The sequence below is a fragment of the Acipenser ruthenus genome, chromosome 50 (genome assembly GCF_902713425.1).
Source record: "Acipenser ruthenus chromosome 50, fAciRut3.2 maternal haplotype, whole genome shotgun sequence".
NCBI lineage: Eukaryota > Metazoa > Chordata > Actinopteri > Acipenseriformes > Acipenseridae > Acipenser > Acipenser ruthenus.
Genome location: NC_081238.1, coordinates 2,000,973 through 2,021,887, shown reverse-complemented (window position 1 = coordinate 2,021,887; position 20,915 = coordinate 2,000,973). Strand labels below are relative to the sequence as shown.

Here is a 20,915-nt window from a genome sequence, read left to right as displayed (position 1 = left end):
TCTCAGTAACTGTGTGCGTCTCAGTGGGTGTGTGCGTGCGTCAGTGTCTAGTGAGATGGACACACACTGAGACACCCCTCACACACCTCAGTGACACACACACACACACACTTATACGTTACAATTTTTCTAACTGGAGCACCACGTTGTTTTGAGCAAATGATTTTGTGAATTACAGTAATTTACAGAAGTATTTCTCAATTTTTTTTGATAAGCCTTTATTGTATAACTTGCACGATGTACTGTGCAAGTGATATTTTTTTGACAGGTATCATACCGTGCACATTTCATACCAGCCCATCCCTACAACAGACCAGTTCATTTCTGAAGATAAACCTTATGGTCATTCCAAGAGGAAACTACTTCCATAGTGAATAGATTTCAGTTCTGGTGGTCACTTGTTAGCAAAATCCATTCTATCGATCCCTTTTACTTTCAGTTTAGTGTTACTATGGTATGATTGTTTGATGTGGCTACACAAAGTTTAAAGTCAGAGAAAAAAAAAAAAAAACAGGAGAGTGACACACCAGACAATTGAGAAACAGCCTTTTTCATTTTATTGAATTTCCATTGAGATCAGAGTCTTATTGCCAATAACAGTGGGACAACTCTGTACAACAATTCTCCCCACTCCCTAGCATTACAGCTTGTACAACACACAGGCAGCACTGCAGCCAAACTGAGAACGCCACACTCAGGCCATGGGCTCCTTCGCCCTGCCCAGTCCACCTCCACACTGGCTCCCTTTAGAAGAGTGCCAAACAAGGCTTTAACATCAAACACATTCCCTTGAATTAACACTAGCAACATTATCACTCTCCCAAAACTTTAAAATCAGTTTCTTCCCTCTTAAAACCCAAACATAATCACTGGTCCCCTCTTCAAAGGAGTGCTAACCAAGGCTTTGCAATCACATTCATTCCCTGCAATTAGCATTGGCAATACCGCAGCTCCCCTTTCAAAGCATGCTACCCAAGGCGTTAAAATCCTTTTTTCTTTTCTCTTACTAACGCTGGCAACATTTTCACTGTTCCCCTTGAAAGAGTGGGAATCAAAATCCATTGTCTTATCAGTTATTAGTATGATAAACATACATCACTGGTCCCCCTACAAAAAGGAAAGAACGGTTTTAATTAATTTCCTAGGTCTTATTAACACTGGCAAAACAATGCTGAAGATCATTTTTCTTCTCAGTGTGTGTTAATAAGAGGTATGAAAATGTTTAAGCCTCAGTCAGCACTCTTAAAGGGGGCAGGATATTGTAATGCAATGCAGTTGTTAAAGGGGACCCTTATCATATCATAAACATTTACTATTCCTAATGTGGGGTAACACAAATGGAGGTATCCCATAATGCTCCACAGCCTGGGTGTCTCTTGCGAATTGTAGCTTCCAGTCAACACTCCATTCTCCCTTCACTGTTAATGAGTGCAGTAAGCAGCAAGGCTCATGATTATTTGGAACCATTTTTTTTTTTTTTTTTTTTATTTTTAAATACTGTACAGTGAATAAATAGACAAAAAGAAGGAACCCCGATTTCTCTCTGCCCCTCGTAAACACCATCCTTTTCCTTTGCTTCCTCCCAAACAACTCCCAGTAAACCAGTAGGGCCTGGTTTGAACTGGTAACCAGTTAACAGCACATTACTAACCCCTTCATGGCTCAGACAAAAGATAATGCATCGCCTCTTACATTTTTTAATCCATACGATTCCAGGCACCATTTACAGCAATCTGCTACTGGACACATGATCTGTAACACGCTTCTCAAATACAAGCAGTCTTCAAACCACTTTCTTACCTCTATTAAAACTCTGTATATTATTTTCTTGTTCCTTTCTCTCCTTAACAAAAAAAAACAAAAAAAACACACACATCACAATAGATTGATTTACCTCCTCACTTCCTATGCTGTAGGTCAGACTCACTCCAAATCAGCAAATCAGACCTACAGCACAGGAGGTGCTAGGTACCAGCAATCAGTCACTGTGCTTCAAAAATAATCTTGTTTCTAAAAAAAAATATATAATAATAAAAAAAAAGAACCAAAAAAGCTCTTCAGTGCAGCAGAATGCTTCCAGTATGCAGGACTTTGTCTCTCACCATCCACATCTGTGGTAACAGTGAAGATAGTCCGAATTATTTCCCTGATTGATTTAGTATAGTCTTGATTACTGCCTGCCTCGGTCTTGGCATTGTAGCAATATGTAACCATGGATACATTTATGCATTCTCTCTGGCCAAACTAGCGACTCTCAGAACTGTGCGACCTCTGATGAACTAATAAAAGGACTAATTAAAATACAAATCTTTCTTTATTCCTGTCCGTTGCCAATCATTGTGTTTAAACCTGCTTTGTGAAAAATAAGAGAAATCCATCAGCTAAGTGCAGCATTTACAAGAGAGAAAACGTTAGCATCGGATTTTATTTTTCATGTGAACATTTTAAACTGGAAGCTAGGCGTAATTTAAACAGGAATATAAAAGAAAGCATTTTAATTTTGGTTTCCTAAGGGAGTTTACAGTTTCATCTAGGAAGACCCTGTGCAAAAATAGAGAGAAATAATCTTTAACCTATAAATATTTTACTGTCACATCTTCAGAATTAGTGGCGATGCAATATCTTTGGCGTAACGGCATGAAATGGGAAGATGTCAGAATTGCGAGTTTCAAATGTCTCTAGACAGAACCAAATAATCAATACCTGATCAGAGCTGTTTAGAAGAGAAATCTTTGGAGGAATACTGTTTAAATCAAATCTGATCAAATGCATTTTCAGTGTTTACTCACAATCTTCAAAAATGAAAAAAAAAAAGTAATGCATATATATCTAGTAAAGGGATTTAGTTGCAAATACTAGACATAAGAAATGACTCCCGGTTTTTTTCTGAGCTTTCGTGAACCTTATTTTACAAGTTATTGTCCCCCATCCCAAAGAAAATAAATTAATCAAGTAGTATAAACTTTGTATTGCTTCCTCATGAAACATCGGAGGTACCCTTGTATTGAGGGGAAAACAAAAGTGACTGAAAATGTAACTTTCCTGGACAGGCTGCTATTTATTTCCAATGTATTTTGATAGCTGAAATCTCTTGCTTTCATGGATTCGGTTTGCAATTTTTACCTTCCTTGCAGACAAAAACCACCGTACTAAAAAGAATAAGAACAATAATATTCTTTCGGTTTTAGGCAGTAAACTGGCAGAAACGTATCAACTAAAACTGATATGATAAGATTGCATTGGAATAACTAATGACGCAATTCAAAATGTAGTCATCTATGCAATACATTTTCATGAGTGAAGTGTGACTATTACATGTCATCACACATTTATTCAATCTGCAGCAGAAGGGGTTAAAAAAATTCTAAAAGTGGCAAAGAAATGTGTCTAAAGCTAGATCAATGATTTCAGGAAGCCTTTCAATATCATATGCAAGATTTGTATGTAGATTTCTATACATTAGTGGTTTTTAGGAGAGACCAGTGTAGTGGATCATATCAAAGACATTATTTCAGTGCCTTTAATAGGGAGTGTAGTGTTGTATAATGTAGTAACAGGCAATTTAAGAGACTTTCTGTAGCAGGTAAACTGCTTAAACATTTTTTAATGTAACTGGTTATTGTTAGGAAACCAGTCACCCTACTGCAAACTGGTCTGTACTGGGAGTTTAATGGAAAAAGGATTTCTCTCAAACAATTTTAAATTCTGTCGGACACTTCAAAAATTGTGTTAGGAGTAATGCTTCGAATAATCCTGTTCTTTTTTTTGGCACGAGCTTTTTAAACAAACTGCCACGCGCAACACACTTTACAAACCCCCAATCCTACTCCATCCGTCTGTCTTTCTGTCTTTCTTTTTGGCCTGTGCAATCTCTTGCCAGAACCCCTGCCCACCCCCCCACCCCCCCCCCAAAAAAAAGAAAAAGTAATTTGCAAATTCAAGGCACAATGTCTCATTTCAAGATATATTTTTTTCAAATTTTTTATTTTAATTTCGGAATTATTTTTTCTTTTTTGCGTCAAAACCAAAAGGAGGTTCGGACATCAGTTGTATTTTTTATTTTCTATAGCCTCCGCTTCCCTTGATTTAGCGCTGTCAAGCGGTTAGCCCCCATTCCCTCCACACTCACCTCCTAAGGGAGCGTGGCTAAAAAGTCCGGTCCGGTAAAAAACGTCACATTATGTTTAAGTATTTTAAACACCAAAACATATCCATCAGCTCTTTTGGCAAGCTAGTTAAATAAGCACTAGTACTGATAGATAAGATAGAGATCGCTAAAGGTTTGTTTCTTATAGATAGATATTTAGATATAGTGGAACATGGTTGTGTACGTGTAAGTAGTTGTGTTTCGTATCGTTTCATGTTTAATTGTTTTATTCCATTAACCCTAATGCAAGCAGGACTGTAAGGTCGCCAAGGAGACAGGGTTGTGGGGTCGCGACCCCGTGCTGTTTTAGGAGACCCCGTTGACCAGAGCTGGCTGCTCAGTTTTAGGGACGTCATCGCTGCGGCCTTTCTTAGAGCTCTCCGCTAGCTTGTCACTGCTTCTACTGTCCCCATTTTCCTGAAAAAAACAACACAAAATCAAATGAGATTGAGGATGAAACAGAGTGCTCACTCATGCTTTAAAATTGTGCCGACTAGAATTTTGGTTCTTAGTGTGGGCAATTATCTAAACTCAGATTTTCTCCCTAATTTATAATGTCAAATTACATTCCCTCAATAAAAGCTCAGGAGAACTGCAGGTCAGTGTGCATCCTCCGATCCCCCAAGGAGCTCCACAGCGGATGTGAGCTACCGCCCCCTGGAGGACAAGCCCTGCAGGTGTTTGAGCTCACTGCCTGGTGTCTCACCTGGGGCTTGCCTGCTGCAGTCGAGGCCGGGGTCTCTCCTAGGCTCCTCTCCACCGGCCCTTTCTGAGGAAGGGTCTGTCGGCTCTGAGACTCTGCACGAGAGATGTAGTCTGCGACCGTCACTGAGAGAGGGGGGAGACAGGGAGTGGTTAGCAGAGCCATCAGTCTGTAAGTTAATACTGTGAAGCTTAGGCTGCTCAGACTGTGCCAAATGATTTCAGTTATAATAAACAGAATGATACATTAACTCATTACAACTCAAAAGACTAAAGATTACCTATAATATGGTTTGTCGGATGATGAACTCCACACAGTGTGAGCTCCCCCAGTCTCCATGTTGCTTGAAACAAACCAATCTTACCCAGAGATCATTGATATCATCCTTTTCGGCCCCAGTGTCCCTCCTCCATAAAACCCCACGTCATATCCTAATCATCGTCCACATTTCCAAAAATAAGACATTAAAGGAAAGAGGGGGGAGGAGGGTGGGATATCAGTGTGTGGAGTTCATCATCCTGAGAAGAAACCATATTCCAGGTAATCTTCATATTCCTACCTGTATGATGAACTCCACACACAGCGAACCATCCCAAAGGATTAAGACAAGAGGGTGGTAGGTTAGATGTTAGCAGAGGAAGCCACAGATAACACACATTGCGTAAAGCAGGCAGAGAGCAAGACACACTCAAGTTATGCTGCTAATAAAGGTCTCGGGGGGGGGGGGGGGGGGGGGACCCAGGTAGCAGCGTGGCAGATTTCCTGTATTGGGCAGATTTCAGTTTTGCCTCTACAGTAGCCATGCCTTTCCCTGTGGGCTTTGATGGTCCCTGAAGATGGTTTCTTTATTTAAAACACTATACGCTGTGCTCACAAGCGTTGGTCCACTACCCCTATGAAAACAGGAGACATTTGGACAATGATTATGATAGGACGTGGGGTTTTATGGAGGAGGGACTCACGCTTTGGCACTGAAAAGGATCAGTGACCTGCCCAAGCAACAGGGAGACTGGAGGTTCACTGTGTGTGGAATCCATCATACGAGGTGACTTAAGAACTATGCTGCAAATACAAAATGCTACAGAACAAAAAGAAAATTGGTGAATAGACTATGAATATAAAAGCTATACAGTAAAAAAAGAAAAAAAAAGTCTCAAAAGGAATAAGAAACAAGAGAAGCTGGTGAAAGGCCGCGACAGCCCATAATACTCACCGGATTGGCGGTCTCTGCTGGCAGAGCCCCCGTCCACATGGCTGCCACGGTTACGACGGCGGCGGCTGCGGTTTCGACGCTGGGGTTTGCTGTCCTCTTCTGAGAGGAGCATCACACAGTGAGCAACACAGAACGTACTTTATATCTGTGCATTAGGAAAATCACTACTGTACAGCAACTTACTAAACCTATGCTATGCAGGTTTGACAATGCGAGTGTGAAGTGATATTAAATAAAATCACAAGGATAGTCCTCCTATTCATTTCAATGGATATTGTGATGTCAGAGCTGTGAACCTACTTTTTAATTCTTAATTTCAATAGCCATTGTATAATTGCAATATTGCACTCCAGAGAGCCTCAGCTAGGGTTGCCACCTGGCCCCATAATTCCAGGACACTGGGAGTCAGAACAGGATTTTGAAGTTGCCTTTAAAATCAACATGTGAATTGAGCGCTAAACCTTTGCTAAATTGATTCTGTTGATTAATTATCTCGAGGAAGCATGACAACACAATAAAAGCTTTTAACAAATTAAATAAATAAGGACCATCATCAATATTTATTTTATTAATAGTTTTAAAAATATATATTTTAAAGTTTCTTTACAGTTTCTAATAGTACATTGCCTTCTCCCACTCAAATCATTAATACTGACCAGCTGTTCACTATTCCTGACACCAGACAGCGTGAACACCTGATCAGTGTTATTATTATTTAATTGGGGGAGTCAGTGTAAATTAGGGCCATATATTACTAATTAACAGGATATAAATAGCAGCTTTTAAATATTGAGAACTGAAACTCTAATTTTACAAAATAAATATCGTGAATAAACCTACACACGTTTATTCAAGATGCGTTTATTTTATTTTGTAAGATTCGTATTATCACAATGATTCGGAGAATTAAGAATTTAGCACTCAGTTCACGTGTTTATTTCCTTCAGTTTAAGCGCAACTTAACCCTGTCCCGTCCCAAAGTGTTCCTGAATTACGGGGCCAGGTGGCAACCCTAGCCTCAACGCCCCACACTGACACACAGCCTGTCGTGCTATATAGCTTCTGAAATTTGTGTAACTAAACTCTACATTCCTAAAAACTGTGATCGCTATTTAGTAATACAGAACATACTTTAAATCTGTACTTTTGAAACATATATAGTACTTCCTAAACCTCTGCTTCTTAAAGCGATATTAAAGTAGGAATCAGTTGACTTGACTATGTGGGTGTGAGAATAACCTAAGCGATCTCATCAGGAGCTGGTGTGCATGGCTTTGCATTCTACAGCGAGACGAGCTGCCCTCACCCAGGCCGTTCTCGCTGACGGACAGGCAGTCCGACTCGGCCGCTCCGTCCATCACACTTGGCTCCTGGTCGGTGCGGCGGCGACGAGACTTGCGGCGCCTCTCCGCGCTGGCCTGGCTCTCGCTGGCGTCTGTGTCAGCCGTCTGGTCAGTCTCCACTGCACTGTCCAGCAGGGAGTAGGGGTTACTGTCCGGGTCCCTCAGCACTGAGAGAGACACACAGGGGGTCACAATCACACGGGCTGGAGAACGGTTTTCAATTCAAAGTAAACACTGGAGAAGAAGGTCCCCTGCCAACACTAGTTTCCTTTGATTTAGTTCTGTCTTGAGTGTTTTGTGTATTAGTTTTTATATCTGTTTGATTGTATCGTGACCTGTGTCCAGGACAACACTAGAAATAAGACACTGGTATCTGTGTGTTTTATCCCTACAAAAAAAACACACCTCACGGGTCTCCATTTTCTACCTATACAATATTTTGCAGAACTATTAGGTTTTAACACTGAAGGCAATAGCCAAAACGTTTGTCTTAGCTATTTCTAGTGTTCTCTCAATACAGATAGTCAATAATTTCAGCTAGCTGCTTCTGGGTTGACACTGTCGTGTCACTGACGTGTTGCAGACTCCAGTGCTGATATAAGGTATATGGGTGTCTCACCGGAGCTGATGGTGCTGTTATGTGGGCGGTTAACTGGTCCTCCCCGACCCCTCCCTGGGGGTGTGGCTCCTCGACCCCTCCCTCCTCGTCTGGGTCTCTCCTCTCCTGCTCCGCGAGGACGCTGCTCCCTCTCACTCACCTCCTCAGACTCGGAGGCATTGGACAGCTCAGAGTTTGTACCTGAACCGCATACACACACGCTGTTAGTGACACTATCTCAGCATAGCAGTGGTGACAGGCCCTATTCACAAAGCTTCTACTCCAGAGTCTGTTCTTATCAGAGAATTATTGTTTTTTTTTTTTGTTTTTTTTTTTTTTAATTTAAAAAATAAAAGCAAAGATTAAAACCCAAGCGATATCATTGTAAGAACCTATGCATACATTAGGTGCTGTAGATCTACCAGGTCCTGTAGTGTCGAGCTTCAACATTGCCATGTGTATAGTACAGAGAGGCTCTGCCAGTGTAACACTATGCTATAGTTCTGCTGGGTTTGAGGTGCTGTCCTGTGAGCTGTGCCCCGTACACAGGACAGCAAGCCTCAGGAAACTGAACCAACTTTACCCGTTATACAGTTACAATCAGGGAGGCACCGATCGGATTGGAATCTGTGCCGATTAACAAAATCCCAAATCTGTAGTCTGCGTTTCACCGTCATTACCACCAACGACTATGTTAAACGGAAATGCAATTATTAAAAAGCAGATTAAGCTTGAACACGCAGATTTATAAATGTATGCCTTTATAAAATGCAGGTTTTAGTGCAACATGACCTCTAACAGCACTGTTTAGTAACTCTGCTTACCAATGTATTGTACTTCAGTAAACATGTTATTGATTTACCAGTATTTTGCTAAATTCACTTCTGGCAGAATGTATAACCTATCAAAATACATACAAGAAGTAAAATGTGTGATGTATTCAGTTTAAAGCTTAACTCATTTTTCAAGTGTCAACTTACAATTTCAAGTGATGGTTTACAACTGTATTATTGAGAACGAAAAAAATATACTGGTATTGGTATCACAATGGGTGTACAAAAGTTGTAGCAGTTGCAGCAGGTTTTATACTGCAGTTACAGATTAGCAGTAATATTCCACTAGATTGCCTTCCCCAATTTGAAAGCAGTGCATTAATCTCCGAGTCTAGACCCCCCGATTCAGAAGTTCTCGTACCGTATCCCGAGTTGTGGTTCGGGGCAGTGCGCCGGCCCCTGCCCCGCCCCCCGTAGGTGCGTGTCCCGTGGAGGGATGAGTTGCTTTCGTCAGTCAGGTAGCCCCTCTCCCTGTCCCCTCCTGCCCCTCTCTCCCCCCGGCTCGGGGGTGCGCGGAACCCCACTCCGATCTGACGCAGCTGCTCATCAATCTGCAAACGCTCCAGACGTAGCTGCTCCACTTCCTGAGACAGACACAGGACACGAGTCAGTCACCCAGACCCTTTAAAAAAGAGCCGCTTCAAGTTTCATGACTCTGTACGGACAGGCTGAACTATTTCCCGTCCCGTGGAGATAAAACAAAGAATAAATATCCTATGCGATCTATAGCATTTTACTATACATTTAACTGAATAACAAAGTTTAATACATTTACAGAGCCTGATTTGCACCATCTTTTGTAAAGTAAAATAAAACAGTTTTAGACATCACTGGAATTGTAAACCATGCCCTTCATTAGTTAGCGGTAGAAACAGATATACATCTTGCAGTTACAGAACTTTGTGGGTGAATTTTTAACACTAACCGTTTAAAGTATGGACACAATTTCACACAATCACATTATGCTGCAAAAAATCTTGCATAACTTAAATGCGTAATCAAAATAAAAGGTATATTTTAAAAGAAACCAAGTCATGTAGACAAACACTGAGGCTAGTGCATTATACAGTGACAAGCTGAAATGTGTCGGGCTTGGGTTTTATATAGGTTTTACTAGAAACCATGAAGGCACTTCATTGAATAACTAGAGTGTGTTTTTCTTTAAATTAAATACAAGAGTGTCTTTATTTCACTCTGCTTCACATCGTAGTCCTCTTGCTCACCCAAAGTGCTCATCAGAAACACTTCTACCATAAGTGACACGGTCAGAGGTACATATTAACATACATCTTAATCCAAGCAACAGATGTCATTCCTAATGATTGCAATCATAAAAAAAAAAAACATAAGGGAGGGGTAAAATAAATCTAAATCAACGGCTGGAACAACTCGGTGGTGATTGCAAAACTATTTGATAGCGGTGGTCCTTTTGTTTGATAGTTCTCATCAAGTCTTTCCAGGGAAAGCATTTTTATTTGTATATATATTTTTATATAAATAAAATTTAGGTTCCATAAACCCAGCTCCCGGCTCCCAGTTCTGCACAGCCAGCAGTCCCTCCCTCTCTCAGGCACAGCACTCCGGTATGCGACACATGCTCCCGTCAACAGCTGCAAGCGAAGGGAGCGGGTATTTTGGGAGTCTGAGGCCCACGTTTCTGTAATCTACACCCCAGACTCGGGCTACACCATTCATGCTCCGCTCCAGCGCTATTTATAAAACCCTGAGTAAGCAATGAAAAAGGAGCACATATTCTCAGCAAATTCTGGAACAGGTGGGAGGCAGGTACAGCCTTACTCTTACAGAAACTCCAATTTAAAAGTGGAGTGAACTAAAGAGACTTTTCTAATTCCAGAAGCTTGATTGCCGTCGTACCAGGTTTTATATCGCTGTCACAGAAGCACTGACCCGTGTACAATACAGCGAGGCTGCCACGCACGCAGCACGTAACGCCAGCAAAAGACAATATATATAGTAGACCCTGAACTTCATAATCATCGGAAATTTCTTTGTATCAGATAGAAATTACATCACATTAAAATAAGCTATTCCGTTTAATTATTCCTATTTAACTCTACATTATAAAATATAGTACAGGGTGCTGTGTAAGATCCAAGCTGATTTACACCTACTCAAGGTCAGCAGCCCCAAAGCCACCCTGACTTCAATTATAGGGTGGAGATCAGCTTACATATTACATTTAGTTGCTGTAATTCTGCTGGTATTTAATGACAATGTGAGTTAATCACACTTGCCTGCTAAGTTATGAATGCTCTATCAAATGTGTCTAGCATATAAAGCGTGCGTGTGGCTGGGTGGCACTGACCTGCAGGTAGGCAAGGTGGTACTCCAGTAGAGCCTGGGCATTGCTGATGTTCTCCTTGGTGCCCACGAAGATAAACGGTACCATACCCTGTGGGCAGACACAGAGAATTCGGAAGCACACTTAGCATACTGTTTCTTTGTAAAGAAATGGATGAACAGAAGACATTCAAAACATCACAGTAAAGCACCACCCGAAACATCAGCTCGGTTTCTTTGAGCTCCAATAGCACTGACAAAGGCACGAGCCAAAACACTTGCCTGCTTGACTCAGTTTCTTCTAGTTTCACCTCAATAGCAATGACGAAGGTTTGTCTACTTCATTCAGTTTCTTCTAATTTCAGCAACACTGATGAAGGCACTAACCAGAAACGTATCAGTGTTAGAGGTAAAACTAGATGAAACCAAGCAGAAAAAAGTGACATCATAACCCAGCAGTTCTCTCTTTTTAAATGGGCCGTAATTTGAATACATTTCTTAAGTGCAGGAAAAAAAACGGGTCCCGCAAAATCCCACCTGTACGATTTAATACTGCAGTTAAGAGTGCTGAATTATATAAAAGGTGAAATTTGACAGGAATACAGAAAGGAAAAAAAAAACTTAAGCCTAAATTAAATTCATGTTTCTGGCAGCACCATACCTATGCTTTATAATGGCCACAGTTCTGTCAATTTAATCCAGGCCCTGGTAATGTAACAAATGTCGTATGTTTTTAAATTCTGGGTGGCTACCTCTAATCAAGTTGAGTATTTCACACACACGGTTTACTGTGTCAGTCATACAAAGAGTGCAAGAGAAAGCACACTCTGAACTTGAATAGACGAAGCCACCGAACACATAATATCTTATAAAAGTCAATAAACCTAACTTAAAAAAAAAAAAAGATGAAAACCTGATATTAACGTACTTAATCTGCTTACATAGAACCTATAGTGGTTAACGAATGAGATCTACACTCAGCGAGATTGTAAGTGTAGTTGTTGCCAATAGGTTCCAATGGGGAAGTGACTTACACTAAACACAAAAAAAACATTCACATTTCATTTCAAGCTACATAACCTTCAATGTTCCTTCAATGGAAATCCATGCAACCTGCAGGTCTGTTATTGCAGGAGTTAAAAGCGCCTATTCACCCTCAACACAGTCTTTAAAGAGTGAGTAGCGGGGTTCTGAAAAATATATCACACATCCCCACGTGTTGCCACAACTGTTTACATAACGTACCTGTAATTTTACTTTTCATTGTTAACATCCTGACAACGGTTTACACTTCTAACTTTCAAGACTGTTTCAAAGTTCTTTTCAAAATGGCTGCTCTAGTGCACTCAGGTTTGTGATCTGTCCTGTAAATCACTTTTCTGTTCCGTACCACATCATGGATCGTTATTGCTGTGTTACCGTTTGACAATGTGTTCAATAATCCTTACGCTATCAGTGCACTAGAGCAGACATTTTGAAAAGAGCTTTGAAACAGACTTTAAAGTTATAAGTGTAAATAGTTGTCAGGATGTTAATGAAAAGAAAAATGACAGGCACGTTATTTCAACAGTTGTAGCAGCACGTGGAACGCTATATTTTTCGGAACCCCACTGCTTACTCTCAGTGAGGTTACTTGCACTTCCTAGGTCATGACAACTCAGCAGGGTCTTCAGGGTCACTGGCTGCCAAGCATTTCAGTCAGTAGCAGCTCGTTGGTTAAGGACAGAAAAGAGGGTGATGAAGGGTGGGGACAATTTCACATTGCCGAAGTGAAACGACCTAGGAAGTGCATGTATAACAGCAATAATGTTAACAAAATCAAAAGAGGAAAGAACATGGATTTGGTTAGCAGTGTACTCATTGAAACACAATGCTCAGGACATGCGCTTCTATTAGATTTGCTTGGAAATTACGATTAGAACGTCAAGCAACATTCACATTTATTACTAAGCATTGTATATTTGTAGGTTGACTCAAGTAATCCATTGCAAGTTAGTGATGATTAGTTATTAATAGTTCATGCTCACACACACACACGTTTATGGATTGACCTGTCTTCTGTAGAAATACTAAAATAAATTACATTCAGTAAAATTCAGTTGAACTTCCAGCTGAAAGATTTGTCATTTAAATTTCTTTTAGTATTTTTACATGCATTCATTATGGCGTGTTAAATAGTTATGGATGGTTATTGGGCTTCTACTTCAACTCTCCCACACACAACGTGCCTATATTTGTGCACAAGCCCTCCAGTATATGAATGATAATGCGGTAATGAAAGGGATTGCTCTGTATCTGTATCTGACCTCTTCTTTAGGGCAGCCGCCTGCTGCAAGCCTGCCTACCTCCTCACGGGGGAGTTTTTTGTCATTGTCTCCTTCAATTCGGACGCGCACCACCCCAGACTTATCCACGATCTCCTGGATCACTTTCCCGTTCTTCCCAATCACCTTGCCTGTAAGGGAGAAGCATGTTCAAAATAAATCTTACTGTGCCAATTTTTTTTTAACCCTTTATTTAATCCACAACTTTGTCCACTACAACAGCTCTACAACAGCCCAGGAGAAGTGAAGACCAGTGGGCTTCCTCCGATCCCCAAGTGAATCGCCCAGGAGCTCCACAGCGGATGTGAGCTTCCGCCCCCTGGAGGACAAAGGCCAGCCCTGCAGGTGTCTGCATTGAGCTCAGTGGGTCAGTAGGGGCTGCTGTAGCGCAGTGAGGAGAAACAGTCCCTTCTGGTTTTGCCACACCACGCAGCCGTGCCTTTACCAGGGGAGACCCTTGGGGACCCTTTCCTTTAATCTTTTAATTGAATCACTTTCTAATTTCAACAGTAAAATCCACAGCATTATATTGTTCTTCCATATTTGAAATTCAGATATTGTTAATACCAACATGTTTCAATTGCTAAGAGGTGGAATCTCAACAGTAGTTTGCAATGGCGTTCTGAATGCTTATCAGTTGAATTGGAAGTGTTTTAAAAGGAGATTGGATTTATCTTGAATTCTGCACTCCAGGTTAACTATGACCCTTTTCCTTTGTTGGTACACCCCTCACGTTTTCACTGTGTGTTAATGTATGTACCAGAAGAAACCTAACAAATCCAATGACAAAAGTTAGTAAGTAGTATAGGAAAGAGAACGCCACTTTCCACACTGCAGAGCGCTCTAGCAGTACAGGAAAGAGAACTCCACTCTCCACACTGCAGAGCGCTCTAGCAGTACAGGAAAGAGAACTCCACTCTCCACACTGCAGAGCGCTCTAGCAGTATAGGAAAGAGAACTCCACTCTCCACACTGCAGAGCGCTCTAGCAGTACAGGAAAGAGAACTCCACTCTCCACACTGCAGAGCGCTCTAGCAGTATAGGAAAGAGAACTCCGCTCTCCACACTGCAGAGCGCTCTAGCAGTACAGGAAAGAGAACTCCACTCTCCACACTGCAGAGCGCTCTAGCAGTATAGGAAAGAGAACTCCACTCTCCACACTGCAGAGCGCTCTAGCAGTATAGGAAAGAGAACTCTACTCTCCACACTGCAGAGCGCTCTAGCAGTATAGGAAAGAGAACTCCGCTCTCCACACTGCAGAGCGCTCTAGCAGTATAGGAAAGAGAACTCCGCTCTCCACACTGCAGAGCGCTCTAGCAGTATAGGAAAGAGAACTCCACTCTCCACACTGCAGAGCGCTCTAGCAGTATAGGAGAGAACTCCACTCTCCACACTGCAGAGCGCTCTAGCAGTATAGGAAAGAGAACTCCACTCGCCACACTGCAGAGCGCTCTAGCAGTATAGGAAAGAGAGCTCCACTCGCCACACTGCAGAGCGCTCTAGCAGTATAGGAAAGAGAGCTCCACTCTCCACACTGCAGAGCGCTCTAGCAGTATAGGAAAGAGAACTCCACTCTCCACACTGCAGAGCGCTTCAAAACAGCAGACCAGTACACTAATCTTATATCTATGCTTATTTTTGTTTTATTTTACAGTACTTTTATTGGTTCTCCTAGGGCAGTCAATGGAACAATGTAATATGATGTTTTTTGCAGCATGGCAGCAAACAGGTTTACAGGAGATTGAGTGAAGTGAGGGATTCACCTACCGACAAGGGTGCGGGGCACTTGGACAAAATCCTCTCCAAACTCCAGATAAACTCGAGCCTGCTTCACTGCTTCGGGGGTCTGAGACAAACACACAGAGGGTAAATGAACAGGAATGACTTTCACAGTAGTGTGACCTTGCCATAGGCGTCTGATACTCATACATGTGCCTTCATAGACCCTGATTAGCACCTGGACTACCTAATGTTACCTTAGGTCAGGTAGTCCAAGGTTAGTGTTAATCGAGGTCTGTAAAAGCAGGTGTTTATGTCCCAACAGAGTGTGAGTTTGTATATCTACGTACTGCAGATTTTTCTCTTTGTTGTGTAAGACATCTGAATTTGAACTAATGAAGCTAAATATAAACTATTACCTTTATTATATAAAATAACAGCTTTAAAAAAAATCAAGGCAAAGGACGGAGTCATTTATTTTAATATTCATATTTTTCTTGAGAATGTTATGTTTTCTAGTTTTAGTGTAACTGAAAACAAGTGTTAGGAAATGTGAATCTATGTTCTATATATAAAAACAATGATGATTAAGTGAAATAATATCAACGTGAATTAGATTGCATTGGAAATACATTTGCATTGACTATGCGTTGCCCATGGTAGTGCAGACAGCAGGCCTGTATTAGAGATGACTAACACTGCCTGCCCTACTCAAATGAGGGGTCACCCTCGCAGCTCAGACAAACTAATCCCTGAGGAGATGCAGGGCTCACACTTTCTGCTGCTTATGTGCCGGTCAAGTTACAGATGAACTCCCTTATAAAATAGTCATTCTTAAATAAGAATGCAGTTTTTATCCCAGTTGATTACAGCAATGAGCTAGGAAGACAGACTGAAACAACTGAATCTATTTAGCTTGGAAAAAAGAATTGGGGGAGGGGGCTGATTGAAAACTCCCTGTTAATATTTTTACAGACTTCAAAAGTTAACCCAAACCAATACTTTAAAGGAAGCACAGAAACCAGGATTGGGTTACCTAGTAATAAAGTTGACGCTTAATCACTGGGATCCTTTAAGATCCGACTTGACAAAGTTTTAGGATCTATCGGCTACTGGGAACTGGAGGAGCTTAGATGGGCTGAACGGTCTCCTCTCGTTTCTTATGTTCTTATGATCACCTATGGAGCTTTCCATGTTGTACGGTCAGATCAATACAGTCCCTTCTATAGTATGCCAAAGAGGCTTACAAACTCAATCATAATTTCTATAGAACTGGTTGGAGATGCATTGAAATACAAGAAAAAGGAGGAGAGAATTCAGTCTTGCTGACTTTGGGGTTGTGATGCTGTACACAAGGAAAATGTGCCTAAACAAAACAGGAAGCAGCAGCCTGTGAGTGTCCCTGCATCCAGGGCTGGGCTCCCACCTCTCCGTAGATGCGGAAGGTGCAACTCTCTTCCTCCAGCTCGATGGCCGTCACCCCTGGCACTTTCCTGGCCTGCTGGATGTTGGCTCCGTGCGTGCCGATCGCCAGGCCCATCAGGTCCTCCCGAACATGAAACTCCTCCTGGAATGCCGAGGCCAGCTGCTTACTCGTCTGAGACACACAGAGACAGAGAGAATCAGGGACACCCCAGCCACGGCTGCAAAACTAGAGCCATCAGTATTAGAACAAACAAGACAGACCACCGACACACAGCCACCGAAAGCACAGGAGTTACTGACAAACACCCAGGCTAGTGCCGTTTAGGCATAGAACGGATTTGCTATGGATTGATAAACCATGATGCTTCCTTTACAGGATATATCGTATCATAATAGGGGTATGTTTCATTTGTATCGTGATATAAAACCGCAGCACAGCTCATTACAGTTCACAAAGTGGTTCTTGAACGAAGAATACGTGTGTTTTATAGTACATAGGTCTCCCTAACTCACATATGTGTATCTCTTAATCATTAAATCATCATTTGATCTTATCAGGTATCATACAAGCAGCCCATCAGATGTATCGTGATCCATATCTTCTCACAGTCTGCATATAGTGATATGAATGGTTCTGTGACAGTGTCTTCTTACATCCTTACATCAGTTATCAGGGCAGCAGTGTGGAGTAGTGGTTAGGGCTCTGGACTCTTGACCGGAGGGTCGTGGGTTCAATCCCTGGTGGGTAACACTGCTGCTGTACTTGTTTGTAAAAATAATGTGATATCTTGTAACAATTGTAAGTCGCCCTGGATAAGGGCGTCTGCTAAGAAATAAATAATAATAATAATAATAATAATAATAGTAGTTATCTGTTGTTGGAAAAGCCCTTGAAATGAGCTCCAAGGTCATCAAAATGGGCATTTTTTGCTAGCAGGCATGTTCTCAGCACCATGCGAGGGTTTGGTGGTCCAGTGGTTAGAGTAAAGGGGCTTGCAACCAGGAGGTTCCCAGTTCAGTCCCAGCTCAGCCACTGACTCACTGTGTGTGACCCTGAGCAAGTCACTGAGCCTCCATGTGTTCCGTCCTCAGGACGAGATGTAAAACCGAGGTCCTATTGTAAGTGACTCTGCAGCAGCAGTTGTAGATGCATAGTTCACACCCTAGTCTCTGCAAGTCGCTTTGGATAAAAGCATCTGCTAAATGACTAAATAATAATAATAATAATAATAATAACAATAATAATAAGGGGTATGAGTTAAACAGCTCATCCGGAACCCTTTTATCCATTACATGCCCTTGAAATACAGCTACTTCAGCTGTAGCCACAGAATGGTAGGGTATGGAATGGTCTACCTAATCATGTTTATGAGCCAGAATCTCTTGGATCCTTTAAGAACCAGCTTGACAAAGTTCTGAGATCAAACAGCTACTAGGAACCGGATGAGCACCGATGAGTCGAAAGGTGTGGCCTCATTTGAAAATGTTCTTATGTTCATATGTGAAAGTGTAAGAGTGACGTAGGAGTGTAAGGACAGAGGAAGGAATCTCCAAACAGACAAACAGCAGTACACCTCACAGCGACATTTTTACTTATTTATATTAAAATTAACAGCACGTATTAAAAAAAAACAAAAAATGTTCAACTAATAAAGCATATGAACTAAACAAAGGAGTCTGATACAAGGTTCAGTTATTGGCTCAGCTGCAATATAATAATAACAATCCTGCCCGAGATAGAGGAGAGCAGTGAAACACATCAACAGCAATGCAAACCTATCACAAGACAGCCGGCTATGCCAAGAGATTCAGCCATCTTCATGCCAGGACATTTCTAATTAAAAAGCATCTCATGTTTCTAATAATTCAAAAGGGGTTCTAAAGGAAATTCCATGTTCTCTCTGTGCTGAGGAGTGTTTTAGTGATTTTTACCTCTAAATGTTTGGTTGCCTCTTCGTTTCGGGACATGAGCATGAGTTTGGTTCGAATGCTTCGGAAATGCATGTCACTCAGGAGGGACGCTCGCTTCACTGTAGACTCATTCGTGGACTGGGGGGGGAATGATCAGAACAGAGAGATCTTACCAGTCAGAAACGCAGAGGCACTAAACTAACCCTAAAACAAAAATAAAGCCACTGTCATAATCCCCCCTCCCCTTCTGAACAACATTACAAAAAAATATAGCAGCCGCATTTCCCTGACAACTCAAACTCACCAGAGACAGTATGTGCACATTTTAGAGGTTTTGTGTGTAAATCAAGAGTTGTTAAATATTTGCCTAACGATTTCGCATTAACCAAAAACATGCAGGCCACATGTGATAGCCTTAGTGTTTATAGCTGTAAGTGTATAGTGTTGGCCAATTGATTTCATAGTCAACATTACTTGACTGTTTTTTTTCATATACTATTAATGTACACATACAGCCTTATACAGAAATGCTGCAGTAATTCAGAAAACTTTAGAGGGCTTCTTACGATGGCTTTTTATGATTGATTAGAAACATTCCCCAACATGTTCCAGTTTAATACTAACATTTAGGAAATTGTGAATGGAAACTAACACACCTAAAATGAAATGACAAAAACTGCATAGGAAAGCCAGGCAGAGATTTCTCTTTGTGGACACCAAACCAACACATTTCATGAAATGAGCCCCCCTTCTCTTGAATATAGACACCGTTATGCCGTAGGGCAGATTTTAAGTTGCTGCTGTACGAGGTGGGGAGCCAGTGCTTTTCAATGTGGAGGTCCACACTCACCAGGACAATGAGCTCATGGCTGGGGGCGCTGTAGAAGATACAGTTTGCTCCAATAGCTTTCCTGAAGTCTTTGTGTATGGAGTCGTTTGCACAGCTGTAAAGAGAGAAGACACAGGGTGAGGGTTCAGACACTTGGGGTTACAAGCTTGGATGTGCGCACACTTCAGTTTAGTGCCAACTGTTTAGCCATTCCCTGAAACTAAATTGAGAGACCAGCTACTAAATTAATGTGTTGTTCCATGAAGTTTATTTTACTACACTGTTTTTTTTGTGTTGTTTTAAATGTAGAGTTATTACACACTTTCTGAATGTTAGTTTCACTTTTTCTTCAGCAGCAGTTAATATACGATTCCAGATCCCTGTAAGAGGAACAAGGTAGTTTGGATTCGTCACATTGCTTTCAAATAACCTGAAGTGTGAATGGGCCTTTAAAACACACTCCCTGTGCAAAATGCTAGAGACAATTCATCAATTATTGATCTTTATGGACTTTATTTCACAAGCCTCAATTAAACATTTACTGTTCAATTAAATCGTCCCGACAGCATACCTGGAGCCTCACACCCAGCGTATATATATTATATGTTCACATGCATGTTTCCAGTTTTATTTTATGAAAAGTCTTTATAAAAACATTCTCTCAATGCATATGTAAAATACTACGTATAATATGCACATGCATGTTTTCAGCTTTAGAAGCACCAATCATTGACAAATCAAAGACAAACGTTTTAACTAGAAGTCTTCTCCAATTTCTTCTTGAAGACCTTGAAAAAGACTTCTAGTTGAAACACACATCACTGAATTAGATACGGATGGTGTTTTCAGTTCTCTTTGAAAGCATCTGAAGAGTTTACACCTTTTTTCTTTCTGATTTTGAATAATAAAAGTGTTCAATCTATCAATCGCTGTTGATCGTTAAATGTCCGATACTCGATTAGGAAATTGATTTGCCGACGCAGACAAGCACCCAGACAGCAGCGGCGGGGCTGGCTGGTTTGTGATGCTCGGACAGACTCACGTCTCCCGCAGGTCCTCTGGCACCGGGATGGTCACTTTGTGGAAGCTGCCGGAGCTCGCAGAGCTGTTGGGGTTGAGCGGTCGGATTCGTTCCAGAGTCACAATCTCATTGTAGGTGGCGTCACAGGCGGCGTATTCGATTACATAAAACTGGAGGAACAAGAGAAGGAGAGAGGGGGTCTGAAACAAGAACAAACATCCAGCCGCCATGACTGGAAAATACAAAGCTAGAGCCATCAGTGCCTTTAGACATTACCATCACTACAGGCACAACTAAAATTGTAACTAATAAACAGATGCCTTCATATACCCCCAAGTTCTGATACTATCAAGGTACCAAAGTTTCAGAAGGAAATTAATAACTTGTGCTAAAGAATGTTCTTAAGTTTCATCACAATTGGACTAATTCCCTAGATATAAACCCCTTAATTGCAGGACATCTAGGGCTGGAAGAGTTTAAAACAGTAAACATAATTAATAAAGATTCAGTTATTATTTTTACTTCCTCTGAGCCTTAGCATGATGTGC

General features: G+C 41.3%; 1 protein-coding gene across 2 annotated transcripts in view; it reads right to left on the bottom strand.

Annotated features, from left to right (window-relative positions):
* Positions 1-534: 534 nt before the first annotated feature.
* The window catches only part of LOC131721940 (RNA-binding protein FXR1-like), a 37,260-nt gene continuing 16,879 nt past the window's right edge, over positions 535-20,915 (bottom strand). The window contains exons 5-17 of one of the 2 annotated variants that reach the window (XM_059015275.1): positions 20,389-20,537; positions 19,368-19,461; positions 18,539-18,655; positions 16,608-16,778; positions 15,230-15,308; positions 13,445-13,593; positions 11,164-11,250; positions 9,199-9,421; positions 8,026-8,205; positions 7,370-7,573; positions 6,064-6,162; positions 4,854-4,975; positions 535-4,564 (exon numbers count right to left, since the gene is read on the bottom strand). In XM_059015275.1, coding sequence (XP_058871258.1) covers positions 4,454-4,564; positions 4,854-4,975; positions 6,064-6,162; positions 7,370-7,573; positions 8,026-8,205; positions 9,199-9,421; positions 11,164-11,250; positions 13,445-13,593; positions 15,230-15,308; positions 16,608-16,778; positions 18,539-18,655; positions 19,368-19,461; positions 20,389-20,537 — 1,785 coding nt within the window. In that variant the 3' untranslated portion in view covers positions 535-4,453. The remainder of the gene's footprint in view (positions 4,565-4,853; positions 4,976-6,063; positions 6,163-7,369; positions 7,574-8,025; positions 8,206-9,198; positions 9,422-11,163; positions 11,251-13,444; positions 13,594-15,229; positions 15,309-16,607; positions 16,779-18,538; positions 18,656-19,367; positions 19,462-20,388; positions 20,538-20,915) is intronic. The other variant, XM_059015276.1, reaches the window with a different exon arrangement.